The sequence below is a fragment of the Oculina patagonica genome, chromosome 3, assembly GCF_052425735.1.
Source record: "Oculina patagonica isolate OP01 chromosome 3, crgOcupat, whole genome shotgun sequence".
NCBI classification, from domain to species: domain Eukaryota; kingdom Metazoa; phylum Cnidaria; class Anthozoa; order Scleractinia; family Oculinidae; genus Oculina; species Oculina patagonica.
The window spans coordinates 12739773-12765533 of record NC_135760.1 but is presented as its reverse complement, the minus strand read 5'-3'; the positions used below and the strand labels follow the sequence as shown (position 1 = coordinate 12765533).

Here is a 25761-nt window from a genome sequence, read left to right as displayed (position 1 = left end):
TAATTTGAAAACAGGTTCTTACTTTCTGAAATGTCACGTTCGGAATTATTAGGCAAATTTTATACAAATAAGAGGCGGGATATCACTAAAAGTTTATTAGCAACAATGAAATTTTTTTCTTAAGAAAATAAGAACCTGTTAAGAACTTAAATTTGTGTTAACTACCATTTATGTAAGAACCTGTTTAGGCTATCCTGGAAAAAAAAACAAGATTCTTACTCGTGTGTTTTTACTGTATCTAACTTTACTTTATAAGTATAATGTATATGGCCAACACAGCAACCCTCTATATAAGAAAAATTATCCTTCCTGGTTAGGTCATAACGTAACATAACATGAACTTTATTTAAACTCGGATTTTAGAGAAAATAATGGTCCGTCCCTAAAGGTAGGTAAAAGTCTGCCTATCGGCCCATTCTTAGCATAAACTCTATGAAGCGACTAGAAGTATTTCTATTCCATCGCATGTCCATCGCAGGGTTACCCCCCAGCATTAGTGACATTAGTTCACCGGTACCCATTTTAATATTCACCTGGGTGGCGACGGGGTGGCGAGCTAGGGAGGCTGTCTTGCCAAACCCTGACCGCTTGATCCGGAGTCCAGCACGCTAACCATTAGGTCACCGGATTAGATAAAACAGCAAAACTCCCGTATTTTGCGCGAATTAGGCGAACGGGGATCTCGCGCGCGTAGAACAAGAGGAAAAAGAGAGTGGCCTTTTTTGCAGTCAATTTTAGATGAAAAATGAGTGCGAATGATTCCTAAAACTCATCTTCTTGCGATCGTGTTTTGAAAATTTACAGTCGAACCTCTGCTGCGGAGAGCTCCCTATTATGGTGGATTTCCACTGACGCGTAAATTTTTACGTGCGTGTAAAAATTTAGAGACAATGTATGAACGACTTACGTAAACGTGTACGCAAGTCGTTCATACATTGTCTCTATTTTTTTCACGCACGTAAAAAATTACGCGTCAGTGGAAATCCACCTTTACGGACAGTTCAACACTCTGTAACATTTCCATAGCCCTACCGGAGTGTACGAGAGACCTGGGAACTAATCATTGACTTAGCTACCAAGCTTTTCAGCTTTTCGAAAGAAAGAAACAGAAAACATTTGTTGATATATTGCTTGCAGGGTTTGTCTGATTTCTGCAATATTTGCTTCCAAGATGTCACAAACCAACAGTAATGAGGAATTCAAAATGACAAAAGAGGTGAGTTGATGCTTTGGAAAATTTCTTTCAGAAACTGAGGGTTGTCGTGTTCGGTTTTGTTTAAATTTAAATGTTGTTGCCCTACAGGAAAAAAATCTAAACGTGCTTTAAGTTAAATTTAAACTTCTAAATGTCGACTATAAAAAGGGGCATTTTAGTATACTTACTGAAATAATTAAACTTGGGTTCAAGGCATAGAAATGTCAGAAACACTCACATCTTATACGTTAAACATCATCAGCGCCCTAAGCTAGCTGCCACATACACGTGATTAAAAACTATGATAATCAAATTAGCATTAAAACACAATAACTTATATTTATCTTCTATAGCTCAAGTGGAAGTGTTAGAGACTGAAAAACCAGAATATTGTGTACAAATCCCTTAGTGAAACAAGAACAATACAAATTTCATAAAGGGCTGGTTATTTTGTGAAACAGAAATGCATTGAGTAGCATAACTTAAATGTTGTTTTTCAGGAGCTTGATAAATTTGAAAAAGCTATGAAAGATGAAGAGTTTCGGAAATTGCTTGTGGAATATGCTGAAGAGATATCTAACCCAGAAAACAAGAAGGTTAGTTTATACAGTTGCCCCAGGTGGGTCTGTAGGATGCAACATACAGCTGATGACAAAATATTGTGGTAGAATTGCTCCAGGCCTCATGCTTGAAAGTGGAGCAAGATGGATTCTACTCCAATGTCTGTAACATGATGTGTATTGTACCCCCCTTGATAGGAAGTTAGTGCATTTCTGGTTACCCTAGCATTTTTGTCAGATTTAATACCACTGAAAGCAACTCACCAATACCTGTTCCTTCATGTTTAAATATTCCTGGATAAGGAGAGGTAATGTAAGAATAAAGTAGTTCAATCTGGAGTCTAACACCTTTTTTGGAGTCTAACATACTAAAGTCACTATACTAGCTCACAGAAAATATTAGTAAATTATATTAATTGTAGATTGGTGCAGCTGTTTAAAGCAACAACAATAACAACAAAAAACAGTTTTGTGCCTGAAAAGACCTTCTTCTTTCTACTAGAAATATGAGGAAGAAATAGCACAGATGGAGAAAATGAGAGGAATGGATGTGAAATTTGTTAATCCAGAGGTGAAGTATTGGCACATGTTGTTTGGTGACTAATTATTTCTGTGTTCCATTTAGAATCTGCAAATGGTTTGCAATTGTTTAAAAATATTAAAGTGCTATGGAGAGTCTGGTTAGAACTCAGATCACAAAAACAACTCAAGCCTCAAACTTTGCCTGTCATAGTAAACATAATAATCCCCCCCCCCCCACCCACCCCGCGGGTTCCCTTATAGCACTGCTTGTAATATATATATTTATTATATAAACTGCAGTGGTATAGCGAGTGGTAGCAAATCGAGAAAAATGGTATCACACATTACTGTGTGGATAAAAATGATATCCACACATGTCTGATATAATTTTTGACCAATCACCTCGCAGAGTTTGCCATGTTTCAATGCTTGATGAGCCAAAGTATATCGATATTAAGCCGAAACATCTACGGCAATCTTCAGAAATCTTCAGAAATTTTCGGAAAATGTTTGGAAACATTCGTACAACCTTCAGAAAACATTTTGAAAATTTTTGGAAATCTTCAGAAAATTGTCGGAAATCTTTGGAAAATCGTCAAAAACATAGTAATTAGTAGGTTTATATAATAAACAGAATAATACATGGTTGCTTGGATATATGAAATTTATCTTCTCGTGTTCAAAACTAATATCTCACTCGATTTGAACACTTGAAGATAAATTTCACACCTTTGCACAGCCATGTATTATCCTCTATGTATCACTGATAATTTTTTAATCTGTTAAATATTCCTTCATAAGGATGGTTATGTTGTTAAAACAACGGATGTCAGTACTGGGGTAAAAGCATTTGTCAACATTTGCTCTAATCAGCACATTGGAAAACCCTCGTCACAATATGTCAAGAAGGAAGAGAATGGAGAAAAGTAAGTCACTTGTTTTTGTTGTTAATTTCTGAACTACACAGTGTGTCAGATGGTTTCTTTTAGGAAAATCATCCAGTTCTAGCATCCCTCATCAGTGCTCGACACTAACGCTAGTACACTAGCCCAGGACTCTCTCCTCCGCAGAGGCTCTTCAGAGAGCTTTTCGGTGGGGAGAATCCACTGTACATAAAGATTGCAGGCACAATAAAATGGCGAGAGCGGCTGCGGGAGCCTTTGCCAGATACCACACCCAATATGGCCACCATCCGGGGGAGGTAACCTTTTTATTAGTGTTCCTCACCGGGGGTGGTGTATATGTTACTGCCATATGTCAGTAAAATGGCTGCTACATCATGTCTAGAATCGGTTCTCAGGTTAATTACGAGATGCAGAACAAGCAGAGTCAAAAGAACGTATTCAGATGCTGGCGTGGGAATGTGGAAAAGTTTGTTGTCCGCACAAAGATTGTAGTTTTATTAAAACTGTTGTGTTGTGTGGCGAACGATTTGGAAACTTATGGCAGCTGAAACTTCTAACACGGATTAATTCTTTCCTGAAAGAGAAGAGAACAAGAAGGTTTGTTTTGAAGAATGTTAAATTTAGATACGTATAAACAGATTCTCAGGTGGGCAATCGAGAGCGAAGTTTCAATTCTTTGCCGTACGAACTAATTATAAAACCAATCGAAAAATAAGCTTAAAATTCTGTTTCTTTGTAAATAGCTGCTAAAACTTGTGTAGAAACTATGTACTCATCTCTCTCGCATTTTTGTCTGTACGAAATAATGCTTGCTTTGTGGTTGTTTATATTGTGGTTGTTGTGTTACTCGATCAAACAATCAAAGACATTAAACTGGTAAATGTTTAAAGCGAAATGCAACATGTAGGAAATTAAAGACGAAAAGCACCAAATGCAAGAAGTATATCTACCATAAACAGATATCTCCTCAAGTGGGGGAAGACTTCAAATAGCTTGACTTCCCATTCTTTGACGCTTGACCTCCATAGAACAACAAACTTCACACACGACTACCCACAAATTTCAGGGGGGCTTCGGATACTAAGATTTTTGCTTTTTTTTTGGAGAAAATGAAAACTTTTTGGAGAAATAACGGTCCCTACTTGAAGTAACTCACTTTCTGCTGATTTTGGCCAAGTTTCAAGCTCGCAAAGTCCGCGAGGGCTGAGAAATTTATCAATGTACCAGAAAACGACAAGCTTCTGGCAGAGGTTCCCCACTCAATGGATCTCGTTCTTTTGCACCTGCACTCACTTTGCCCAGCGGATTTTTACAACGCCCATCGGGAACCTCTGCGGAGGAGAGAGAGCCCAGGACTAGTAAAACTTCATGTTTTGCTAGTAAAAGTACGCTCCTACTAGCCCATAGACTAGTGAGATTCATGGAAAATAAATTACCGGTAACTACAACACTATAACTTGGGAAGTTTTTCTCCAGGACCTTCATCAGGATCTATTCCATAGCTTGAGTTATTTAAACCAGAGGGCTTTCGACCCACATCGCATAGTGCAGGTTTTTATTGTACTCGCAAACCTGACGCCATCTTGGAAAAGGCCCTCCATCCTCGCTTCCATGCCACTCAAAAGGGACCTGGGAGAGAGCCATAATAAGTCTGCCTTCTTGGAGTTTTCGCGCGAACATGATTTCAAGCTTTTGTAACACCTTACCTATAAGGGCCCATATTCGTGAGCCAGATTTACATTGTTTACCAAAGGACCACACACAGCATGAAGAGGAAGTGTGATCCACGGTCAAGAAATTTTCAACCGAGTTGGAAGATGGTATATCTGTTGCTGCGACTCAGTGAAGGAAAGATGTACTTGTGTGGACTCAAACAAACATAGTGCTAAGAGATTAGCTGATTCAAACTCCACTTTTTTATTAATTTTTTTTTTTTTTTTGGGGGGGGGGGTGTGGGGCTAGTGACTTGTCATTGTGGGCTAGTGATTATTTGTACTTACTAGCCAATTGCTTCTATCCAAAAAAGTTAGTGTCGAGCACTGCTCATGATGGATTCTCTTCCTTTGGAGTAGTATTTAAGTTTCCTGTCATCTTTTTCCTTCATTAAGTTTAACCCTCTCAGGGTGCCATTCAAGAAGGGATAAAGTGTCAAATACTATAAAAAAACATATGCTACCGGGTATATACAGCTTTTGGCCCAAAATAAGGGCTGCTGAATTGATTATGTAACTGAATTACTTATGTAATTGCAAGTTGCCTTTTGCATGAGCTGTTCTAGGAAAACAAGATTCAGAGATTTCATTTAACCAAATCAGTTCAAAACCTGATTATGAGACAATGAACATTTTGTAGCAATTTCCAGACTGTTCCTTAGTCATTATACAGTAATTTCTGGATAATCAGAGAACTTTTGAACTTCTAGAAACTCCCTTAAATTTTGTTTGCAAGTACTTTAGGTTCATTCCAAAACGGTTATCAGTGAAAAGGAGTTTAGTAAGCCTTTATTTCAATAGGGTGACTCCATCAGCTTTTACAATAAAAACTGTTATCAATAGAGGCCCTAGTAAAAAGTAATATATAGATTTAGCCAAGCCTAAAAGCGGAGCTCCCAATTTACCGACCAATAATAGAAAAAATATAGCACTCAAGCCCGCGATCCAATGTAAACAATTATTTGGTCAGCGGCAAACTTCAAAAAAACATTCGACCTCCATGAGTTCTATATGTGAGCCCGCGATATGGTCATGTAATACTGGTCAGCGGATACCTTGTTTTGACAGCTGTCTTTGACAATGACATGGATGTCCAATATCAAAGGTGTAAGCTGGTGTTAAACATAACCTTAAACCGATGTCTGGAGTATGGCCGCCATGTTGCGCAATGGACGGATGCGCCCGTGAGCCATGCCGCTAGCCATGATGACCATGAAAAACCAAAAGCATGGGTTCTGTTAATTTTCTATGGGTATGGGGCTCCGCTCTGCGGCCCTTCGGGGCCGCTGGGAGCTCCGCTAAAAATTAAAAAGTCACCAAAAGCCTTACAGTGTACCTGAAATGGAAGTTAAAAGAAAATCTTGAGTTCCCTTTCTGTTCCACAATCAAGTTTTGATGCAATACCTTAAAAACTCTTTTCTTTTCAACTACAGGAGAGCTGGCCACCAGTGGAATATTCCTTACAGTTTGTCCCAGCCTAGAGATGATGTAGACAGAGGTACAACTCCACATCTATTTTTTTAGTTACTGTAGAACATTTGTTATAAGTCTAGTCAGCTTTTTAACAGTGCCATTCAGACAGGTTATGATTATTTTACAATAGTTAAATTGCAGTTTTGATGCCTTAGAACCACTTGGCCAATGCAGAATCTCTTTCAAGTGTTGAACTCTTATTAAAGGAATATCATTAATGATAGTATTCTTTCTTTTAGCGGGGAAGAAGTGTGCTGTGTATGACGCAGTGTTCCATCCTGATACGTACAAGAAGGGCCAAGAGGTATGGCTGTCTATGCGTTGTTTTGAATTTCAGATGACTTTTATTGTGTGCTTTCCAGCCCTCATTCCAATGTTCCTGGCCACTGTCCTTAGTTTTGTGACATTCATTTATGATGTATTGCCTGAAAAGCGGAACCATAAATTTCCAAAGGACTTGATGCATAAGATGTGTACTATGTGGTCTCATTCTCTCTTGTATTTAATTGTTTTTTGTTTCAACAGGACAAAAGATTCAAACAGTTGATGATTGATACTGCTTTTGATGGAATACAAAGGGAGTTCAAAGTAACACTGGACAGGAAAAGTGAGTGAATTCCTTAAGTTCATGACGATATATACAACCCAATTTTAATAAACATTCGTAGTAAAATACCTGTGATCTTAGGAAAAAAGAATGACTAATTAAAAAACATAAAGACTTCACTAGCTTGAATGTGCACTTATTTTGTCTAGTCTTATCTTTTATGGCTTAGCCTCGAGGAATGTTTTTTTTTTGTCTAAGAGATTGTCAGCTGGTATTTTGCAGCAACACACAGTAGAAAAGTGTTAAAAAACCCTAGATCACAGTCACGATTTGTATTTGTTACTCACAGTTAACCTTAGGTCAGTAATGATGATGCTTTGAACCACAGTCAACAACGTTCCTCTCAATTAATAACGCATGTATTTTACATTTACAGACCTCAAATTTCCCAAGATGAAGTTTAAGGGAGTCAAGCAATCTACAGTGATAAGAACGAAAACAAAAGAGGTACTTAATTTACATTGCTGTAGCTAGACTATTCATTTCCATTTCTAGTAATTATCTACATTCAGTTTGCTGTACTTTTTTGTACTTACAATTACAGTGTAGTATTATTTACTTTGCTGTGGTTACATTTTCAATCATTTCTTGTATGGTAATAATCTGGTGTGCACCACTCCTTTGTCAGGTGCCTGAAGATTCTGCCGAGTTAACCATTGGTGGAATGAAGTTCCCATATCCTTACAGTGACCAACCAACAGTACAAAAGGAGGATGAGAAAAAGCCAATGGCTCGGGACGAGAAGAAAAAGATGACAAGTACTCCAAATGTACCAAAGTATAGAATAGTGCATCGTGGACACATTGATCTTCAGAACTTTACGCATGCAAGGTGCTGCACCAAATATTATTAATAAAGTAAAATCCTGATTTTTTTTCAACCTTTGATTTCATGAAACTCCCAAAATACTTCATTCCAGATTTCAGTACTTAACAACTGAGCTCTGTGGGCTAAGTAACTTTCATCAATCCTTTCAATTGAATAAGAATAAGTGTCTTGGTGTAATACTTGGAATTGGTTTTTACCCTTTCTTACTGTACACATTTGCATAGTGTTTGTTATACAAAGTTGACTTGTGTAAACTCATTAAATGTCATGGTTTACTTACAGGGATTCTAATCCAAATACAAGGCCAAAAGAACTTGTTGTGTATATAGATTTGCCGCTGTTGGTAAGTTGCATGCACTGTTCAATGCACCATTCATTTTCAGCTAGGGAAGTGATTCGACATCTTTACACAAGCATGTAATATTCTCTGTTTATTTTTTGTTCTGTAGGAATCTGCTGCCCCTGTGGAGTTAGATATTCTTGAAAAGAAGCTCATGTTGGTCTGCAAGAAACCTCCTTACAACTTAGACATATCCTTGTTATTTGTATTTTTGTATAGTGATCTGATATTTTTTCTTAGACTAGGTATGGGCTATTTGTTTCATGGTTAAATGCTGATATGAAACCGTGCCAAAGAGATTTCAACAATAATTGCATTGCACATGCTTCCTTGCTTATTGAAACTTTCTGTGTCTGAATTCCACCACATGTTTACTATAGACAGTTTGATAAAAAGCGAAAACGCCTTCTGCTCAAATAATCGGCATGGAATCCCTTAATAAACATACAGTGCCACATGCATGCATAAGTATTTTGCCTTAACACTGCTTACATATCACTTCCATATCCAGTTGATGAGGAAAATGGTGCTGCTAAGTTTGACAAAAGCAAGAGGCAGCTTATTGTAACATTGCCCGTGTTACCAGCTCCATTGATTCCACAAATGGTAGGTTCATTAGCAGCAATAGAGAGTCCTCATCTAAAAGCAAATAAAATTTTTGTTAACAGTAGTCATTAGGAAAACCTCTAACTCCTAAAGAATTCTTCTCGTTTCATCACAGTCCAACACAAACATTTGTTATGAAATAAACCTCCCTCACAACTTCAACATTATCACTTTTCCCTTGGAACTAAGGACTGAAACCAGACTATTTTATGTATAGGTCCAAGCAGTTGATACAGAAAACCAGATTGAAGCTGAACAATGCAAAAATGAAGAACAGCTGAACACAGTGCCTAAAAAGGAGAAAGAGCCGTTTAGTAATACTGTGCCGTGTGATGGAAATAAACAATCTGAAGCTGATTCTGTGGATGAAAGAGCAAAACCACTGGAGATGAATACTGAGGACAATGACAATGCTGCATGGTGGAACAAGACGCTGCAACAAAATGCAGAGAATGACTTGTTTGACAGTCCTGAGGATGAAGATGACACAGACATCAGATTCAAACTGGCGAGCTCGTCTTCAGGTACCAGTCCACCTCTCTAAAGTGGACGCCTCACATGAGAAGTTTAAATTGTGACTTGATAGATCAACTGACTTTGCTATTGTTGTTGTTTTTAGATTTCTCCTCTCCAAGTTTCTTCAAATGTCCACCTTATAACTATCAACAGAATAATGAGGTTATCACATTTATCATTGACGTCCCAGATATAGCCCTCGACTCAGTGTCCCTCGGCTTTAGAAAGAATAAGGTCAGTTCTTATTATGCCTATTACGTCTGGGAAATAAAAAAGTGTTGTGTACAGTAGAATCTCTGTTCATGTTTACTGACATGTTGAACTGTACATTAGGCATACATTAGCTTCCCATCCGGGAAGTCACGCCCTGGAGAGCTGCCTTCCCCGGATTATGCCCTCTATCTACAGTTCCCGGATGATCACAACCTCGACTCAAATCTCTGTAATATTGACGTCAGCAAGCAGAACCTCGTTCTGAGCCTTCACAAAGAGGAAGCCTGCAAGGGAATCTGGGACAGTTTCGAGGCAGGTTCTGGAGAGGAGAGTTTGGAGGTAATCTTAGTTAAATTTTATCAACTCCTCATTTCCCCTTAATTACCTTTGTGTTTTAATCAATCAGAGTAAACATGTCTTTTTTCAGCCAATTGGAAATCATAACAATCGACTCACCTATTTTGTCGTGTCTGGTCGTCTGAACTGATTGACCCATTCTGATTGGTCTGTTTCAGTCTTTGTTACTGCAATGTACGCAGTCTGTGATTATAACGACGGGGATCGAAAACTGCCTTTTTATTATCCCTCACAAAGTCAATGTTATTTACAAGGAAGAGTTCTTTCCTTTACAGACCAAGTTCTTTGTAACAGAGAAAACAGTTGACATGATGATGAAAGAAATTGCTGAGCAGGATCCGTGGGTGCGTAAGTTAATAAGTGTGATAAAAATCAACAGTTAAAGTTCTTACACCAATAATTGTTATGTTTTTATTGCAGAGTTTCCAAACTTAGTTAAAATTGTGATTTCACTACTTGCATGTTTTCATTTAAGGTTAAAGTCCGAAAAGCTCTGTGATGTAATTTTGTGCTAGTTTTACGACTCTTTTTGGAAACGGTAACTCGCGTTTTATTTAAGTTTAGATCTGAAACTCTCTTCTGGAGTTACAAAACCGTTTGTAAACAGATGTTGCAGTACGGAATGCAAGCGGTGTCTGTAAGCTTTGAATGCGATATACCTTTTGAGAATTAAATGGATTTTCCGAGACACCTGGAATGACTAAATTTGGGAGGGGATAAGAATGTTTTTTGTTTTGGTAAATATTTGAAATTGCTTTTTTGAATCATTTAAAATTCCTCTCTACCGAGCAGAAATGCTCGTGAATCGTTATTGATCCCAAACAAACAGCTTTAGACTATAGTCCAGTTTTTCTGTGCTAAACCAGACAGTAGAGGTGGTTTTGCTGGTGTTTAAATGTTATGTTTGCAGGTGTTAAACTAGTCACTCCCCGTAAGCAAAAATAATGCACCACTTGTAGTTGTAACACGTGGGAACACTGCACGCGGCACATTGACCTGCGCTGTTTGCTATCTGTTTCTAATCTTATTTTACTTTCTATTTTTCTGTGTGGTTTAGTCGACAGTCGCTCCTGATGGTGAGGCAAACGTGAAAGTTTCTTCTCTGACCGAAGACTGCCTTAGTCTTGAGATAGATACCAATCCGAGACACTCTGCAGATGACAGGGACCTGTTGGGATTTCAGTCGAATTCAAAGGAAGAGGAGTTAGACAAACCTGAGCACATGGGAGAAAATATCAGTTCTTGCGAGGAAGTGAACGTTGCTGACTTAGCGGAAGAACTACAAAGAACTAAACTAAATAAAAGCCCAGAACTGAATGGCTATAGCTGCAAAGAGCACGAGAAAGTTGAGAGTGAAAATGTTAAAGGCAGAGCGGAATCTGTGAGCTCGGATCCAGGGATGATCGATACTGAAGCTGCTTGGGCGGAAATGGGAGATAGTTTTGTGCCAATTGATGTGATAAGCAACGCTGTAAGAACTCGGCGGTCCATCCTAAGAAGGACTTCCAGCACTTCCACGGATGATTCCCTGGGGGACGAGAATGAATTCAATGGAGTGCCGGATTCTCCGAGCAAGAAAAATGTACGATTTAATCTTAATCATAACGTTCGTGTTTTTAGCAACAAAAAGGATAAAAAGAAACGGAAATTGGAGGCGAAGCTAAAAGCTGAAGCACGGAAGCATTCATTAGAAAGCGAAGGAAGCGAATCTGAACAGAGCAACGGGACGTCGCCCGTTGATAACGGGACCGGGTGGGACGGGTTTGATGTTCAACCCCAGGGGAAGGGAACTAACGGGGTGACCTCTTTAAAAGACCCGGATAATGGGGAGCTTAAAGGGGTAGATCAGAAAGGAGCTGAATTTAGTGATGATCAAACCACAGGTGATGATGTTCATAAGTCCACAGGTTCTTTGAAAGGTGCTAGCGAATCTTTTGGGATGACAAACAATCTAATATTTGAATTAGATGACTGACAGCCGTCATTCAAATGACGTTTTCTGTACATGCATGACATAAGTTTGATCATAGTTAATAGATGCAGTGCCTATTTCTGGGTTTCTATTTTAATGTAGTGGAGATGCTTTTATGGATGTCTATAAAAATATGGGTGTCTATAAAAGGGAAAATCGATTTTCAATAAAGTTATGTGATGATTGCCCAAAGTCTTGCGTAGTTTATAAACGTATGACTACTTAGCCTGCGTAGGAGGCTAATGACTACTTAACCTGCAAATAAACAGGTCGGGAGAAATGGAACCCTGTCTATAAAAAAATGTATAGAAGATATTTCATTGCAAAACTTTGGAAATGTAAGAATATTCAAACTGTTATACAGGTAATTTGTTTAGTCTACCATTTACCAAACATTTCCGTAGATGTCGGTTGGGATGTAAATTGACAGTTGTATTCTCTGTCAAAACAAAAGGTTTAATTAGCTAAACAATAGCTCTGTGCATGCGTTGTGCGATGAAGCGTATCGTTTTCAAATTTACCCGGGTTAATGTGGACAGGGCATAAGGGAATGTAGTCCAAAACCTTCAATTTTATGTAATTTTTGCTAAATATCAAGCGTTGGTGCATGTTCCATCAGCGAATAGAAAACAATGGGACCCCGAGGTTGGGATTTTAAACTACCTTTCAAGTTGCCTGCCAGCGGACGTCACCTATTTGACTATTTCCTTCCTGCGTCAGGGCAGGAAGGAAATAGAAGTTGTCAGATCGCTCCAAACTGAACTGACTTTGCTGTAACATCAGTGACCTCGCTTCTTTTATTTTGGAAATTTTCCGTTTGGGCAAACCGAAATAGCCTTAGGGATGGACCATTATTTTTTTGGAGGGGGGGGGGATGAAAAATATTGAAAAAATTGTTTGCAGGGCCTGGAAAGACAAAATAAATTGTTTGCAAAAACGATATGTATAATAAAAAGTAGTAAGAAAAGTTTGCAAACGAAAATTTTTCATCCCCCCCCCTCCCAAGAAAATAATGGTCCGTCCCTTACTATATGACTTCAGCGTTTTCAAAAAGTCCCGGTTTCGCCGTTTTTGCCGTCCATACTACACCATGTTGAAACAACAGAAAGAATTTAAAGAATTAAAACCAATTTGCCTGAGACGTTCAGAGGTTTTGGCACTTAATGGAGACAGGGCGCGAGTTACGCACGGATGGGGTGGTTATTTCTTCTTTTTTTTTTTTTTTACATTGACATCTAAATGTATTAAACAAAAGATATATTTCCCGTTTACAGTAGCCATGCCCTAGCATAAAAAATAAAAGTCGAGAATAAAGGGGGGAGAAAGGCGCTTTGTCGTTTTGTCAGGAAGGGCACCTAAAATCAGAGACTCGTGTAAAGCCAGGTGAAATCGGCGGACGAAAAGGAAGGGGCGAAAAAAAATAATGTTACATAAGTACATAAGAGGACGGGAAAAAAAGTCTGATAGCCACCCTGGAAGCCACGAATGTTACAGCAAGGTGATCATTGAAGATTTAGCGATAAAACATTCGAAAATATGTGAAAGCGCCAATCACAGGCAATTATTTTGAGACTCATCCTTCAAATCTCCCCATTTATCCTCGGTGAGAAGTCCAATACCCAATACTACCGGTGAGGTTTTCCTGGAGAAGCGCACCGCCCCCTACACCCTCCCCCACATCCGCTCGTTCAGAGCTGAGTCAGTAGTCACCAGTACTTCTCTTTTGAATCAAGCAAAGAAACTTTTCATTCACTTCCAGGATGAGAAGTTGTTTACAGGTTTTTGCCTACAAGGTTTTTGTTGTTCACAATTGAACGCTACTACAAGAAATCCAATTGAAATGGATTTCATCACGTGTAAGGCTTCACGATCATTCGTGTAGCTCGGTTGATCCACTTCGTTTCGTTGAAGAGAACAAGATTTGCTCAAGGTTCGGGTTTTTGTCTGTGCGTGAAGAACTTCACTTGGCAGGTTTCTTCTACAAATTTCTTCGAGAGTAGCTGACGAAACATGTCCAAACAGATTGGAGTAACTGTGCCAGATTCTGAAACGTTAAGCTCTGAAAAGTCTAAACGGTTCACGGTAAGTAAGAATTCGAAAATTCCCTCTTTATAATTTTTCGAGTTTTCTTTTATTTGCTGCCATCCTTGTTTGTTTTCTCTTGGAATTAATATATCTCTGTCAGATTAAAACGAAAACCATTATAGAGTTAATCCTGTTATGTACAAACTCTTTTCAATCGTGGATTAAATTGTAAAGGATTGTAAAGCTGTAAGGTGACGCTTTTCCCAAACACGGAATCTTTTGCGTCCAATAGTACCTTTGATCCGGTAAACAAGTAAGTTGGGCGTGCGTGAATCGAATTCTCGATCACACCGACAGTGCTATCGCATTGCAAAGAATTTCCGCTATAGATCTTATGTGAACAGTATTATCTAGCTTATTGGTTCTTTATTTCACTGATTAAGGCAATGATATGTTATTGCTCTACAAATTTTCCACGGTCAAAAAATAGATATGTTCTTACATGAAGTATATAATGGTGGGCAATATATGGGGAAGCTTACATGGGACAGTATTATGTTAAATTTTACAGTAAAATTTTGAAATAACTAAAGGGGTGTCAAATGGTAAATGCGAGACTTTGCGAGACGACGAGACTGATATCTTTTTTGCGAGCCCGAGACCTTTTAGAATTGAAGCAGGTATAAAAAGATTGATGAAAATGAAAGTAAAAGCGAAAGAAAAAGCCAACAGATAAAAAAAGTTGTTAAAAAAATTTAGTGTGAAAATTTCATATCCTAGCAGGGGACTATAGAGCTGATTGTTCTAAAGTAGGTATCCCAGGTGCAATAGGGGTCTTAGCAAGTCTCCTAAAGGTATGCTAGTGACCTTCACTTGCCCAGAATCATCCATTTTTATTGTCTAACCTTGTTGTCATTATTTTAAAGGTATATAAAGTTCTTGTAAAGCTTCCTGATGGGCGCAGTTATTTCATCTTCAGGAGATACAATGAATTCTACAACTTATACGAAAAGGTGAGCCTGCTTAAATTGCAGTGCATGAAAGTCTAGCTAAACGAAAAAGAAATGCTTTGTCAAAAATGGACTATCCGTATAAGTATTACTTTAACTGCCAATGTCACAGAAACAAAATAGAGTTGGCATGTTCATGCAATTTTTAGTTTTCATTTTTGGCATGGATAGGGTGTCATTTTATGAGTTTAGACCTTAAAAATTTTCTTTTTCTTCATACTTAAATAGGGTCAGGATTTACAAACTTTCACGGCACACACCTTTCTGAAATTTCCAAAAAAAAACACAAAGATGGTGGCCCACTGCGAGCTTCTTTTGACAACCCTAAGCTTATGTTCTTAAGTTGTCCCACTTGTGAATTTCCAGAGGGAAAGACATCGAGTGAGAGAGAAAACATTAGTGAAATGATGCTTCGAGATATAAAGGCATTACACTACATGCTACATCTCCAAGTATTTTGACTCCTGGTGTGGGCTGTGGTTTGAATTATTGAAAGATAGGCCAAAGTTAGGAGACTGTTGCACTTCATTTTCAGATAAAGAAAGTCTTTCCTGAGTTGAATGTCAAGTTACCAGGGAAACGACGGCTTGGAAACAACTTTGATCCAGGTGAGTTTGCATGAATCTCAGCAATTTTGAAACTGGTATGACCAACATCTGATTTCTCCGAAACTGCTATGAACAGATGAAATAGAAGTAAATAATCAACTAAGGATTTTATGGTAATGTAAAGCCAACATCTGAGAGGAATGACAAATATATATTTAAAAAAAGGCCAGGTGAGGGGGGAACCCCCATAAGAAAGAGACAGAGATTCTGGCTGTCTCACTTAGGGGTGTTAAAATTTTGGATTTTTAACTCACTTAGCGTGTTCCAGGCAAAACACCCAATACAATATTTTTAGTCTCAAGGTCTCATTCAGGGTTGCACACAAAGCAATATAGGTCTGACTAAAATATAAATGCTACTTTTTTTATGTGGTATCTTTCTGGGGTTATAAAAAGCTTGGGCCATTCCCAGATTGGTCTCCTTTAGGGGTTTAATTCAAAACTGCAGACAAGCATCCCCACCCCACCCCTCCCACCCCACCCCAAGTGTAACAGTCATTAAGGATAGATTTTGAAATAAAAGCAACGTCTGAGGTCTTGATAGAATAATACCCTGAATCCATCTACTCCACCTCGGATGCTTTCATCTCACATGGTCCTTTGAATTTGGTGGAGAAATAAATAAAAAACTCTAAAAAAGAAAACTGCATACTTATCATTCTGTTATCTGTAATGTTTGGGAATTTCAGCTTTTTCTGGCTTCCGCTTTCTATATTCAAATAATTTAAATGTGTCTTTGTCATTGTTATTACATCATATTAATTATATTGTTAGTAACAATCTATGTTTCGATGTAATTACTTTGTCAGAGTTTATAAGGATAAGAAGAGAAGGGCTTAATGAGTTTACAAGCAAGATAATCAGCCACCCTAATGCCATTGAACAGTAAGGAAAGATCTCTTAGTTAGTTATCTATAATAATAAGTAGATCTATCACAAATCTGCCATATATTTTTTTAAATACCATAAATCTTTAGTCAGCTACTATATTAGCTAATATGAAGTTGAAGGAATTATTGATTTAACTGCTACTTAAGGGTTATTAAAAGTTGTGTTTAAACCTCTCCACAGTCCAGATGTGCGTCTGTTTTTATCGCTGGATAACCCAAAGAATGCTCAAGTTAATAATGACACTGAGCAGTTTGGAGCTGATGAGGCTGATTTACTGGTATTTATTTTTTTTTTAATTCCTTTTGCATACTTAAGTATAACATTTATTAGACTTAAGGTGGTAGCAAATAACTCCATAGAAATCTTGTCAGTTAAGTCTTCATAACACCTGAGCATGATACATACAGTATTTTATTAAATGTTGATGCAGTTCACCTAAATAAAAGATAGTTTGTTTACATGTTACGACAGTATTATTCTCCACTTCCTTAAAAATGTGTTACAGTATATTATTGTAACATAATATAGTCAATATAATTTATTATTATTATTTTTTTCTTGACCTAAAGGCTAAGGATCTTGACAGAATTGATCTTGGAGATTCATACAATCAAAAGTAAGTAACTAATTAAAAGTAGTATACCTAAGTATAATTGATAAATATATTGGCGTTATTCACCACTATCTCCTTAATAATTATAAAACCTCAAACATGATCTGTGTAAAAGCACATCCTTGTGGGGTCATGTATTTATGAACTAATTTACCTAATGACTCATTACCTGAGACATACCGTATTTATTGGATTAAATGCCGCCCTCGTATAAACGCCACCCTCGAATAAATGCCGCATTTAAGAGCAGAAATATTAATAAACGTCGCCCTCGAATAAACGCCGCATCACGATGCAGCGTTTATTCGAATATTAGACTCAAAAAGCAAATGCAGTAATTAGTTTGAGCAAGCCTAAAATAATTAATAAACTTTTTATTACAGGGCAAAGCCAAGCGATTTTCTATTTTTGAAGGTTATTGGTAAAGGAAGCTTTGGAAAGGTATCTTGTTTTCAATTTTTCCTCCTTTGCATACTTAAATTAAATTATGAAAATTAATTACAAGTAAATAAACAAATATAAATGCTTTTATTGGTGGGTAGTGCTACCCTACTGATGTTTATTTTTTGCCAGGTTTTCCTTGCTAAAAACAAACAAGAAGATCAATTCTATGCTATCAAGGTTCTAAACAAAGCTGCAATAAGGAAAAGAAATGAGGTGGGTACATTCTAATGTCACATTTTGATCTAATAATAATAATAATAATAATAATAATAATAATAACATTAAATATATGGTAACAGTGCTAATGGGGTTAATTGGGGGGGGGGGGTGCTCAGCTAAGGAATCTGTTCTTTAGCAGAGGTTTGGCTGTGCTTAAATTTTCCAATTAGGTGTTGACTTCATTTTTTTGCCCTTAATTAAATTGTTTAGGCAAAGCATATTATGGCAGAGAGGAATGTTTTATTGATGAATGTAAAGCACCCTTTCTTGGTGGTAAGTACCTACAGTTTTTGTCTATTGGATTTAAGTTACCGTAATAAGCAAACATGTTGTGGAATAAAACAGTGGTATCTGTTACGCTTGGTAGATTTAATTGGCAGAGATATTATTCAGTCAGTGAAACAAGCTACTCAGAAAAAAAAAAAACATAAAAACCTGTGACCTTCCACACCAGACCAGACCCGTCGTAAGTTCATCAGTGATGAGGTCATTGAGGTGTGTGCCAGAAATTTTAAAGGAGCCACTTAAAAGTTACAAATACCAGAATCTTGTTTTGGGAAACAAGCTCAAATCCATTTTCACCACAAGGAGAGGACAATTATGAAACAAAACATTAAATCTTAAATGGCCATCATTAGTAAAATTTATCCCAGTACCTTTTTAAAGTATTAAGCCAAAATAAATATCATCATACAGTTATATAAATACCCCAAGTTGAACTAAACTGTGCATTGTTACTCTTAAAAGGTATAATTGTCACGTAAATTATATATTCCCTCCTCCTGCCAGGAAAATATTATGCTCTTTTAGTTTCTGCAATGCCACCCAGTTAATTTTAGAGTTATATGTTAAGTAAGTCTTTTTGTTTAAAATTTCAGGGATTGCATTACTCGTTTCAAACAAGAGATAAACTGTATTTTGTGTTGGACTACGTCAATGGAGGAGAGGTAATGATCAATGGCTCTGAAGTTTTCCTTGCAAAGCAGTACTGCTGACTAATTGTTTATGTTTTGTTTTTAGTTGTTCTTTCATTTACAAAAAGAAAGATATTTTCCAGAGCAAAGGTCAGTATCCTAACAGCTTGTGTATTTTTATATTTCAAGTATTCAATTTTAGTTTCTCCTTTATCGATGTCTTTCCTTGCTCTACATGTTTCTGTTACATTAAGTTAGAAGGAGTTCTACCTGCACCCTCCCCAGCCTCTTAGCCTTATTTTTCAGTCAGAAAGCTCAAGCTTTTCCCAACAAATTGCCATTACCCAGTTGTAGTCTTGGGTCAGGAGGAAGCCACTGTTTGAGGAAACTGTCTTTCCCAAACCAACAGAGCGCAAGTACTCTGTCATCATAATCTCCAGTCCAGGACAAGTCTGTGACAACTCCACCTGTTACCTCTCTAGAATAAGGTTAATAGAGTATTAGAATAAACTTTTAATTTAAGCACCACTATCTTGTATTGTCAGGGCTAGATTCTATGCTGCAGAAATAGCATCAGCAATAGGATATCTCCATTCACTTCAAATAATCTACAGGTTTGTTGGAAATTATGTGTTATTAATTAAATCCAAGGCTAATACATATAATTTACAGAGGTGCATAAAGGTTTGCGGTATTGTCTCAGCCTGCAGTTTAATGGTTTACAGACTAAGTGTTTGCAGTTTGTGGAAACTTTTCGTTTAATTTGATGCAGTATTGTGGTTTTAGTAAGTTTTTTCTGCGCAGTTTTGCAGGTATTGTACCCCCCTTTACATCCGCCCTCTTTCCATTTCAGCTTTCACACTTAAAAGAGCTTGTTTTGATATTATGTTTTCTTTGGTATTACAGAGATTTGAAGCCTGAAAACATCCTTCTAGATCACAAGGTAAGTTGCATTCCCTAGGGGGGGTACTACCTTGTACAAGTTATTTAGATATGTACTGTGCCACAGGGTAAGTTGCATCCCCTGGGGGTACTACCTTGTACAAGATATTTAGGGGTGTGTACTGTTCCACGGGTTAAGTTGCATCCCCTGGGGGTACCACCTTGTACAAGTTATTTAGATATGTACTGTGCCATGGGGTATGGTTTCTGAGCCGTTTTGGTCTGAAATTAGGCATGGGGGTACTACCTTGTACAAGTTATTTAGGTATGTACTGTGCCACAGGGTAAGTTGCATCCCCTGGGGGTACTACCTTGTACAAGATATTTAGGGGTGTGTACTGTTCCACGGGTTAAGTTGCATCCCTTGGGGGTACCACCTTGTACAAGTTATTTAGATATGTACTGTGCCATGGGGTATGGTTTCTGAGCCGTTTTGGTCTGAAATTAGGCATGGTTTTTGCACTTTGGTCAGTAATAAGGTATCCATTACATGCAATTCTTGAAAGAAACTACTTTTATGATTGTTATTTTATTTATCTCTTGAGAAGTATGATTTTATAATGTCGGGAATTTAAAGGCCTGTTTAATGTTTACCAAAACGAAGCAGTTCTGACCTGTGTAGGGTCTAGTCTGGAACAGGGAACACATTTTGGGGTCAGGTCATGACATTTAGCCATACTGTACATTTCTTTGAAAAATTGCGATCCCTTTTTTGCCTAAAGTAGCTAGTTGGTTGTATGCTTGCCTTTTCTCTGTATATTCACCAAAAGTTTTAAGAAAATGCTTTACATACCAACATCATTTAATTTGTTTTAAATGCATTCAGGGCCACGTTGTTCTAACAGACTTTGGACTTTGCAAGGAAGGAATAGAACCTTCTGGAACAACATCAACATTCTGTGGAACTCCAGAGGTACATTCTAAGAACTGTTTGATTACTTGAACTTTTGACCAGCTGATGCATAAAATGTTACTCCCCTCCCCGTAATCTTCAATGCAGATGCAATCTCGCCAATGTTCATAAATGAAGGCCTGTTTGCTTCAATCCATTGATATAAAGTACATATAGTCATGTAACAAATAGAGATGCGACACAGACAAGGCAGGCCAATATTTTACATCTGCCAAAAATACGGACAGAAGCCGCAAAAATCTTTTATATTGCCAAATTTATTTATAGCTGTTTTCAGAATGATATGTAATTTTTAAATTTTCCAATTTTATACAAAGGAGCTACGTCACGGACAACACATCTTAAAAAAACTGGCAAGTTTTATCGTTCGTAATCTGTCTTAATTTTCGTCAGTCGAAACCATCATTGGATATTTTCGCATTTTTACTACTCCTCTGTTGTCTTTCTACATTACAAAACTATTATTTTGAGGTTTTCTTCAATTTGGATGTAATCAGAAAAATGACTTAAAATATCGTGACATTGCTCCCTTAAATCATTTTTGGGCATTATAATAATTGTTCATGCTCCTGTATCAAGCAACCTTATAATAATAAACCTAGTAAGGTCGATCTTTTTTCTTACTACATGCAGTATCTAGCACCAGAAGTTCTTCGGAAGCAAGAATATGACAAAACTGTGGACTGGTGGTGCCTTGGTGCTGTCTTATATGAAATGATGTATGGTCTGGTAAGCGATATCTGCTGTGTAGTACTTCCTTTATAACAGTCCAGCTTCATTTATACAACACGAGGAGTCACTTTGAGAATCGGATTCTTCCTGTGTTTTTCTACGATGTTTTATACTGTAATTAAAACTTGGCCTCCGCTACCAATAGGAACTTACAAATATTCATTTCCTTCATCGTTTGGGTAAAAATTTTCTAACGCCAACAAAGGCGACTAAAAGGCCAACAAATTCAAAGCAACAAAAGAAAACGGGCGAAAAAGAGAAAAAAAGAAAACGCCAAAAACCCTGAAAAACCTGACCTCAAAAACTGTGAAAGTTTCTTTTCAATATTAATGAAGCAAGGTTGAATACTTTGTAGCAGCTACTAATTTTAGTGATTTTAGCGAGTTGATCAATAATCGCTAAATTTAGTGCTCGCTAAAATTTGTCTCGGTCAAATTTAATACTCGTTAAATTTAAGTACCTCACTTCCCACCCCAAAGGGAAACAAAATAAGCATTGTCGACTTGAAAAATTCTTTTAAAAATAGATGCCGATAGCTTTGCTCTTCTGGCAATGCAAATGTCCGTTCAATTTCAAGTGAGTTTGTTTTTTAACTGAACATTTATTTCCATCTTATGGTCTACACAATATCACTAACTTTTTAAATTTTTCAGAAAATCGCTAAATTTAATAGTCGCTAAATCTTGCTCTAAAAAAATCGCTAAAATTAGTAGCCGCCAAAAATAGTAACCTTAAGGTACGCACGAACCCTTCAGATTGTTACTTGCGTTATAACATTTTCACTCTTTTTAGCCGCCATTTTATAGCCGGGATACAGCAGAAATGTACGAGAATATTCTCCATAAGCCACTTCGTCTTCGAACCAACATATCGGCGAGTGGAAGAAATATTCTAGAAGGAGTAAGTCAGTTTGCATTTGTTTTCCTTGCGTAACAAACATGGATCAGATTAATATTTAAATTAATAACAAATTGATGCTACAAGGTTTGTTCTGATTAATATCTCTGTTATCACCTGACAGCTTCTACAGAAAGATCGTTCAAAAAGGCTTGGAGGAGAGAGTGACTTTGTAAGTCCGCAATGTTTTAATCAGCGTGAGGCTATGTTCTGTTATTGCTCTATGTATATGCTACTCAACACAACATAAAATAAATCATTAGGAATATGCTCTGATTTCCACAGCAGCAACTGACTAGAAGTTTAAGTGATTTAATTTCATCACGGTCTTCGGGGGTCTTGCGCCCAGCACTTTGTTGGGCCTCCAAGCAAAAGCTGTTTATAGATACATGTAAAAATACATACATTAATAATGTCGTGAGCATTTCAGGCCCTTTTGCACTTGTAATGCTTGACTGACTTTCGATTTATCCATTTTAGGAAGATATTAAGAACCATCCGTTTTTTCGAAGCATTGACTGGCAGATGTTGTATGATAAGAAAATTGATCCACCATATAATCCAAATGTGGTAAGTCAATCCATCATTCATTACATTATACAGGCAAATTTTGGACCTGACGTCGCCCACACTATTAGTCTGTTTCATGCACTTGGAGCGCGAAGAACGACTGGAAGAAAAACACGAGAACCGAAAGTTTGGAACAGGCTACCACACTGATTATTCCATTTTTGTTTTATTGGTAAATCTTGTTGGTAATTTCTCATCGTGTTGTCATTTTTTACAACAGACAGGTCAGCTGGACTTGAGACATTTTGATCCAGAGTTTGTTCGTGAACCTGTACCAGGTATGTGGTCATTTGGTATCAAAATAATATAAATAGCTTACCAAGCACTCCGAGACCCGGTCATGGTATAAGCAGAGTTCCCGCTTACCAAGCACCGAGACCGGTCATGGTATAAGAAGAGTTCCCGCGCACAAAAATACAAAAGCTTAAAGGTGCTACGTCACGGAGAACACAACATTTTTTCAAGTTTGTCATTCGTAATCTGTTTTAATCTTCGTCAGTCAAAACCATCCTTGTTTATTTTCGGATTTTTATTACTATGTTAGTGTTTTTCTTCATTATAAAATTATTATTTTGAGGTTTCCCTCAATTTAAGAGTAATCAGAAAAAAATGACTACTTAAAATATGGTGGCATAGCTCCTTTAATTTGTTGTTTAAAATTTGTTTGGCTAACACTCAGTTTCTTTATTTTTTTTTCCTTTTTCGATCTGATTAGGATCTGTTGGCAAATCTGCTGATTCAGCTTTTTTAAGCGCTAGTGTGGACGACCCTGACGATGCATTTGTTGGCTTCACTTATGTTGCGCCAATGGAAGAAGTCCTTCATGAATGAGTCACGTGTCTTCCTTTGTGACTTGACGTGCAACGTATCTCTGCTGTTAAGAGTCGCAAGACTTTCTTGTAGAGCTGTAGGAAGCGCCTTCGTCAAATAAGTAAAACATTGCACTGTTACTCTTTAGTGCGATTTTCCATTGACTGTCAGAAATTATGATGTGTTTATTTGCTCACTGCATTTGCTGAGCTTCTTTTTAACTGATTCAAATGGATCTTTGTAAGGCAAGCTTTTTTCCAAACAATCATTGGCAAAATCAAAACCGGTTTTGACCGGTTTAGCTTACGCTCGTTTCATCTGATTGGTTGGTTAAGTTAAAACTTTGCCGGTTAACGACAGTCAAAGCAAGCTCAACTTGCTTTACAAAAACCTTGCCTAGACCAACAGTTAAAATAAAACCACTGGACTTTTAGCTTAAAAGTAATTTATAGTTCATACACTTGACACAATGGCGCAAATTAATTCAAACAAATTGTGTTTTGATAGACAACTGCTTGAGGTTCACTGATGATATGATCGACTGAACAGCCTAATTTATTACGATTTATGACTGAATCATTCAAATTGAGGAAGTGTTCTTAATAATTTATTGATAATTATGCTGTGGTTTCCTAGGTCCCGCTTTAGATTTATAGACTGAGTTGAAAAGACAGATGTATTTAATGAGTATTAGACATATTGGATTGTATAAAGCTACAGCAAGTCGGTTTTATTTTACGTGATATGGTGCATGCAAAAATGTGAAATAAAACTCTCTTTGTAGACTATTTAAATCAAAATTCATTGTTTTGCTTGCTATCTGTTTGCGAAGTTTAATGAAGTTTATGATTCTACACATAACCAGGGTGTGATGGCCAAAACATCACAAACTAAAAAGTCATTTCACATTTCACTCCAAAAATATGTCAATTCACAGCTCACGTTAGCCGCTATTATCTTTATTCCATCAGTACCTTTTTCCATGCATTGTCATTGCAAAATAAGTGACATTTGGGTGGGAAAGAGCCGGCAGGGGGAAGGGAGCTGACTCGTCCCCAGTCATCTTCATTCAGCACGCGGCAAAAATACGGCGGAGGGAGAGATGGGTACCAAGAAAGGGAGCGCAAGGGGAGATCCCCTGCTCCCTTTGCCGCGTGCTATATGAAGACGACTGGGGACGAGTCAGGGTAGGGAGGGAGTACCCTTTTGTAGACACAACTCGTGAAATCCCTTTTAGTATAGTCCGCTATAGGGAGTACCCAGCGAAGGGGGCGAAAGAGTTCAAAGATTAGTTGAGAATATCGAAAGCCAACGCAAATTTTGAAACGTGTCAGAAAGTTCTTATCAAAGTAAATATCAATTTTTCTAATCCATGATTATAAACTGGTGTAAACAAGTCAACTGATACAACCAATTCGGAATTATCCGGATTATCCCGCAGTTTAGTTTTGAAATTTGCGTATTACTTTCGCCCAGTGTTCAATAGCAACAATCTTTATTTGGCCCTTCAATTCAAAAGAAGAAATTTACATCCAGTAGAAATTAAAGTTAAAAAGGTGTTAGCTTCCTAAAAGCGTTCGTTCCAAATAAATTGAACAAGAGTTCAGCCGCAAACAGAATTACTCTGACATTTGACAGCTTGGCCGAGTACAATCAAATGGAAACACCTTGTGTGAAATAATAAACAAAATACAGTTCCTAGCGACCCTGCCCTCCACAAGTAGAGATAAAATTTAACTGCGGTTGCTATCATAGTAAATCCCACCAAAAATAGAACCAGTTTTCATTTCCCTTGGATTGTACTACTCTGTAAATTTACCCCTGATTTCTCGAAGCAACTTCCTTTCCCCATTGGAGGTTTTAGAAATAGTGATTTTACTGTTTGGAAAATAATGGTGCATGGCGAATAACACTGAGATACAAAAATTGACTGTCCCGGTATTTATTTGTTTCAACAACCTCTATTCTTTTGGTCAATAAATTACCCAAATTCTAACTGGTTAGGTATATGTTTATGCTTACATTGTACTTGCCGGTGATGTAAAACATTTGACATTATCAGTCAGATAGCGCAGCATATTTTGATACCAACTGGAGATTATTTTCTATTTCAACAAATTGTCGCAATTCCCTTATGTGATCAGAAAGTCTTCCTTATACATTACAGATATTTAACAATTATCCTGCGATATATGTAGCTTTCCATATTTGGAATATAGTTTAAGCAGACTTGTGTGCTGCACATCTGCAAAGTTTACTGAGCTGTACAAATGTTATTCGTTGACTTTTTTTAACTTGAGACAATGGCTCAACCTATCATAGCCTGGATTTCAGTCGTGTGCCTCTGGTCGCGGAAGACATCTGAAAT

The 25761-nt window shown here is 37.4% G+C and overlaps 2 protein-coding genes across 2 annotated transcripts; both read left to right on the top strand.

Moving 5' to 3' along the window:
- Nucleotides 1-1067: 1067 nt before the first annotated feature.
- Nucleotides 1068-11998, top strand: LOC144646666 (protein kintoun-like). Its single transcript, XM_078506335.1, has 17 exons — nucleotides 1068-1216; nucleotides 1696-1791; nucleotides 2258-2326; nucleotides 3079-3203; nucleotides 6328-6392; nucleotides 6607-6671; nucleotides 6893-6974; nucleotides 7351-7421; nucleotides 7603-7805; nucleotides 8085-8145; nucleotides 8252-8325; nucleotides 8628-8748; nucleotides 8966-9272; nucleotides 9368-9498; nucleotides 9598-9816; nucleotides 10110-10178; nucleotides 10892-11998. Exons 1-17 carry the CDS (start codon nucleotides 1172-1174, stop codon nucleotides 11807-11809), a joined length of 2721 nt encoding a protein of 906 aa, XP_078362461.1. The 5' UTR covers nucleotides 1068-1171; the 3' UTR covers nucleotides 11810-11998.
- A 1547-nt stretch (nucleotides 11999-13545) lies between these two features.
- On the top strand, nucleotides 13546-24193 carry LOC144646665 (serine/threonine-protein kinase Sgk1-like). Its single transcript, XM_078506334.1, has 20 exons — nucleotides 13546-13888; nucleotides 14758-14844; nucleotides 15377-15449; nucleotides 16258-16333; nucleotides 16520-16616; nucleotides 16909-16955; nucleotides 17336-17393; nucleotides 17526-17609; nucleotides 17826-17888; nucleotides 18494-18562; nucleotides 18636-18679; nucleotides 19075-19143; nucleotides 19436-19472; nucleotides 20298-20384; nucleotides 21018-21113; nucleotides 21909-22016; nucleotides 22138-22185; nucleotides 22494-22583; nucleotides 22804-22861; nucleotides 23299-24193. The coding sequence occupies exons 1-20, from the start codon at nucleotides 13817-13819 to the stop codon at nucleotides 23412-23414; spliced, it is 1479 nt and encodes a 492-aa protein (XP_078362460.1). The 5' UTR covers nucleotides 13546-13816; the 3' UTR covers nucleotides 23415-24193.
- Nucleotides 24194-25761: the final 1568 nt, after the last annotated feature.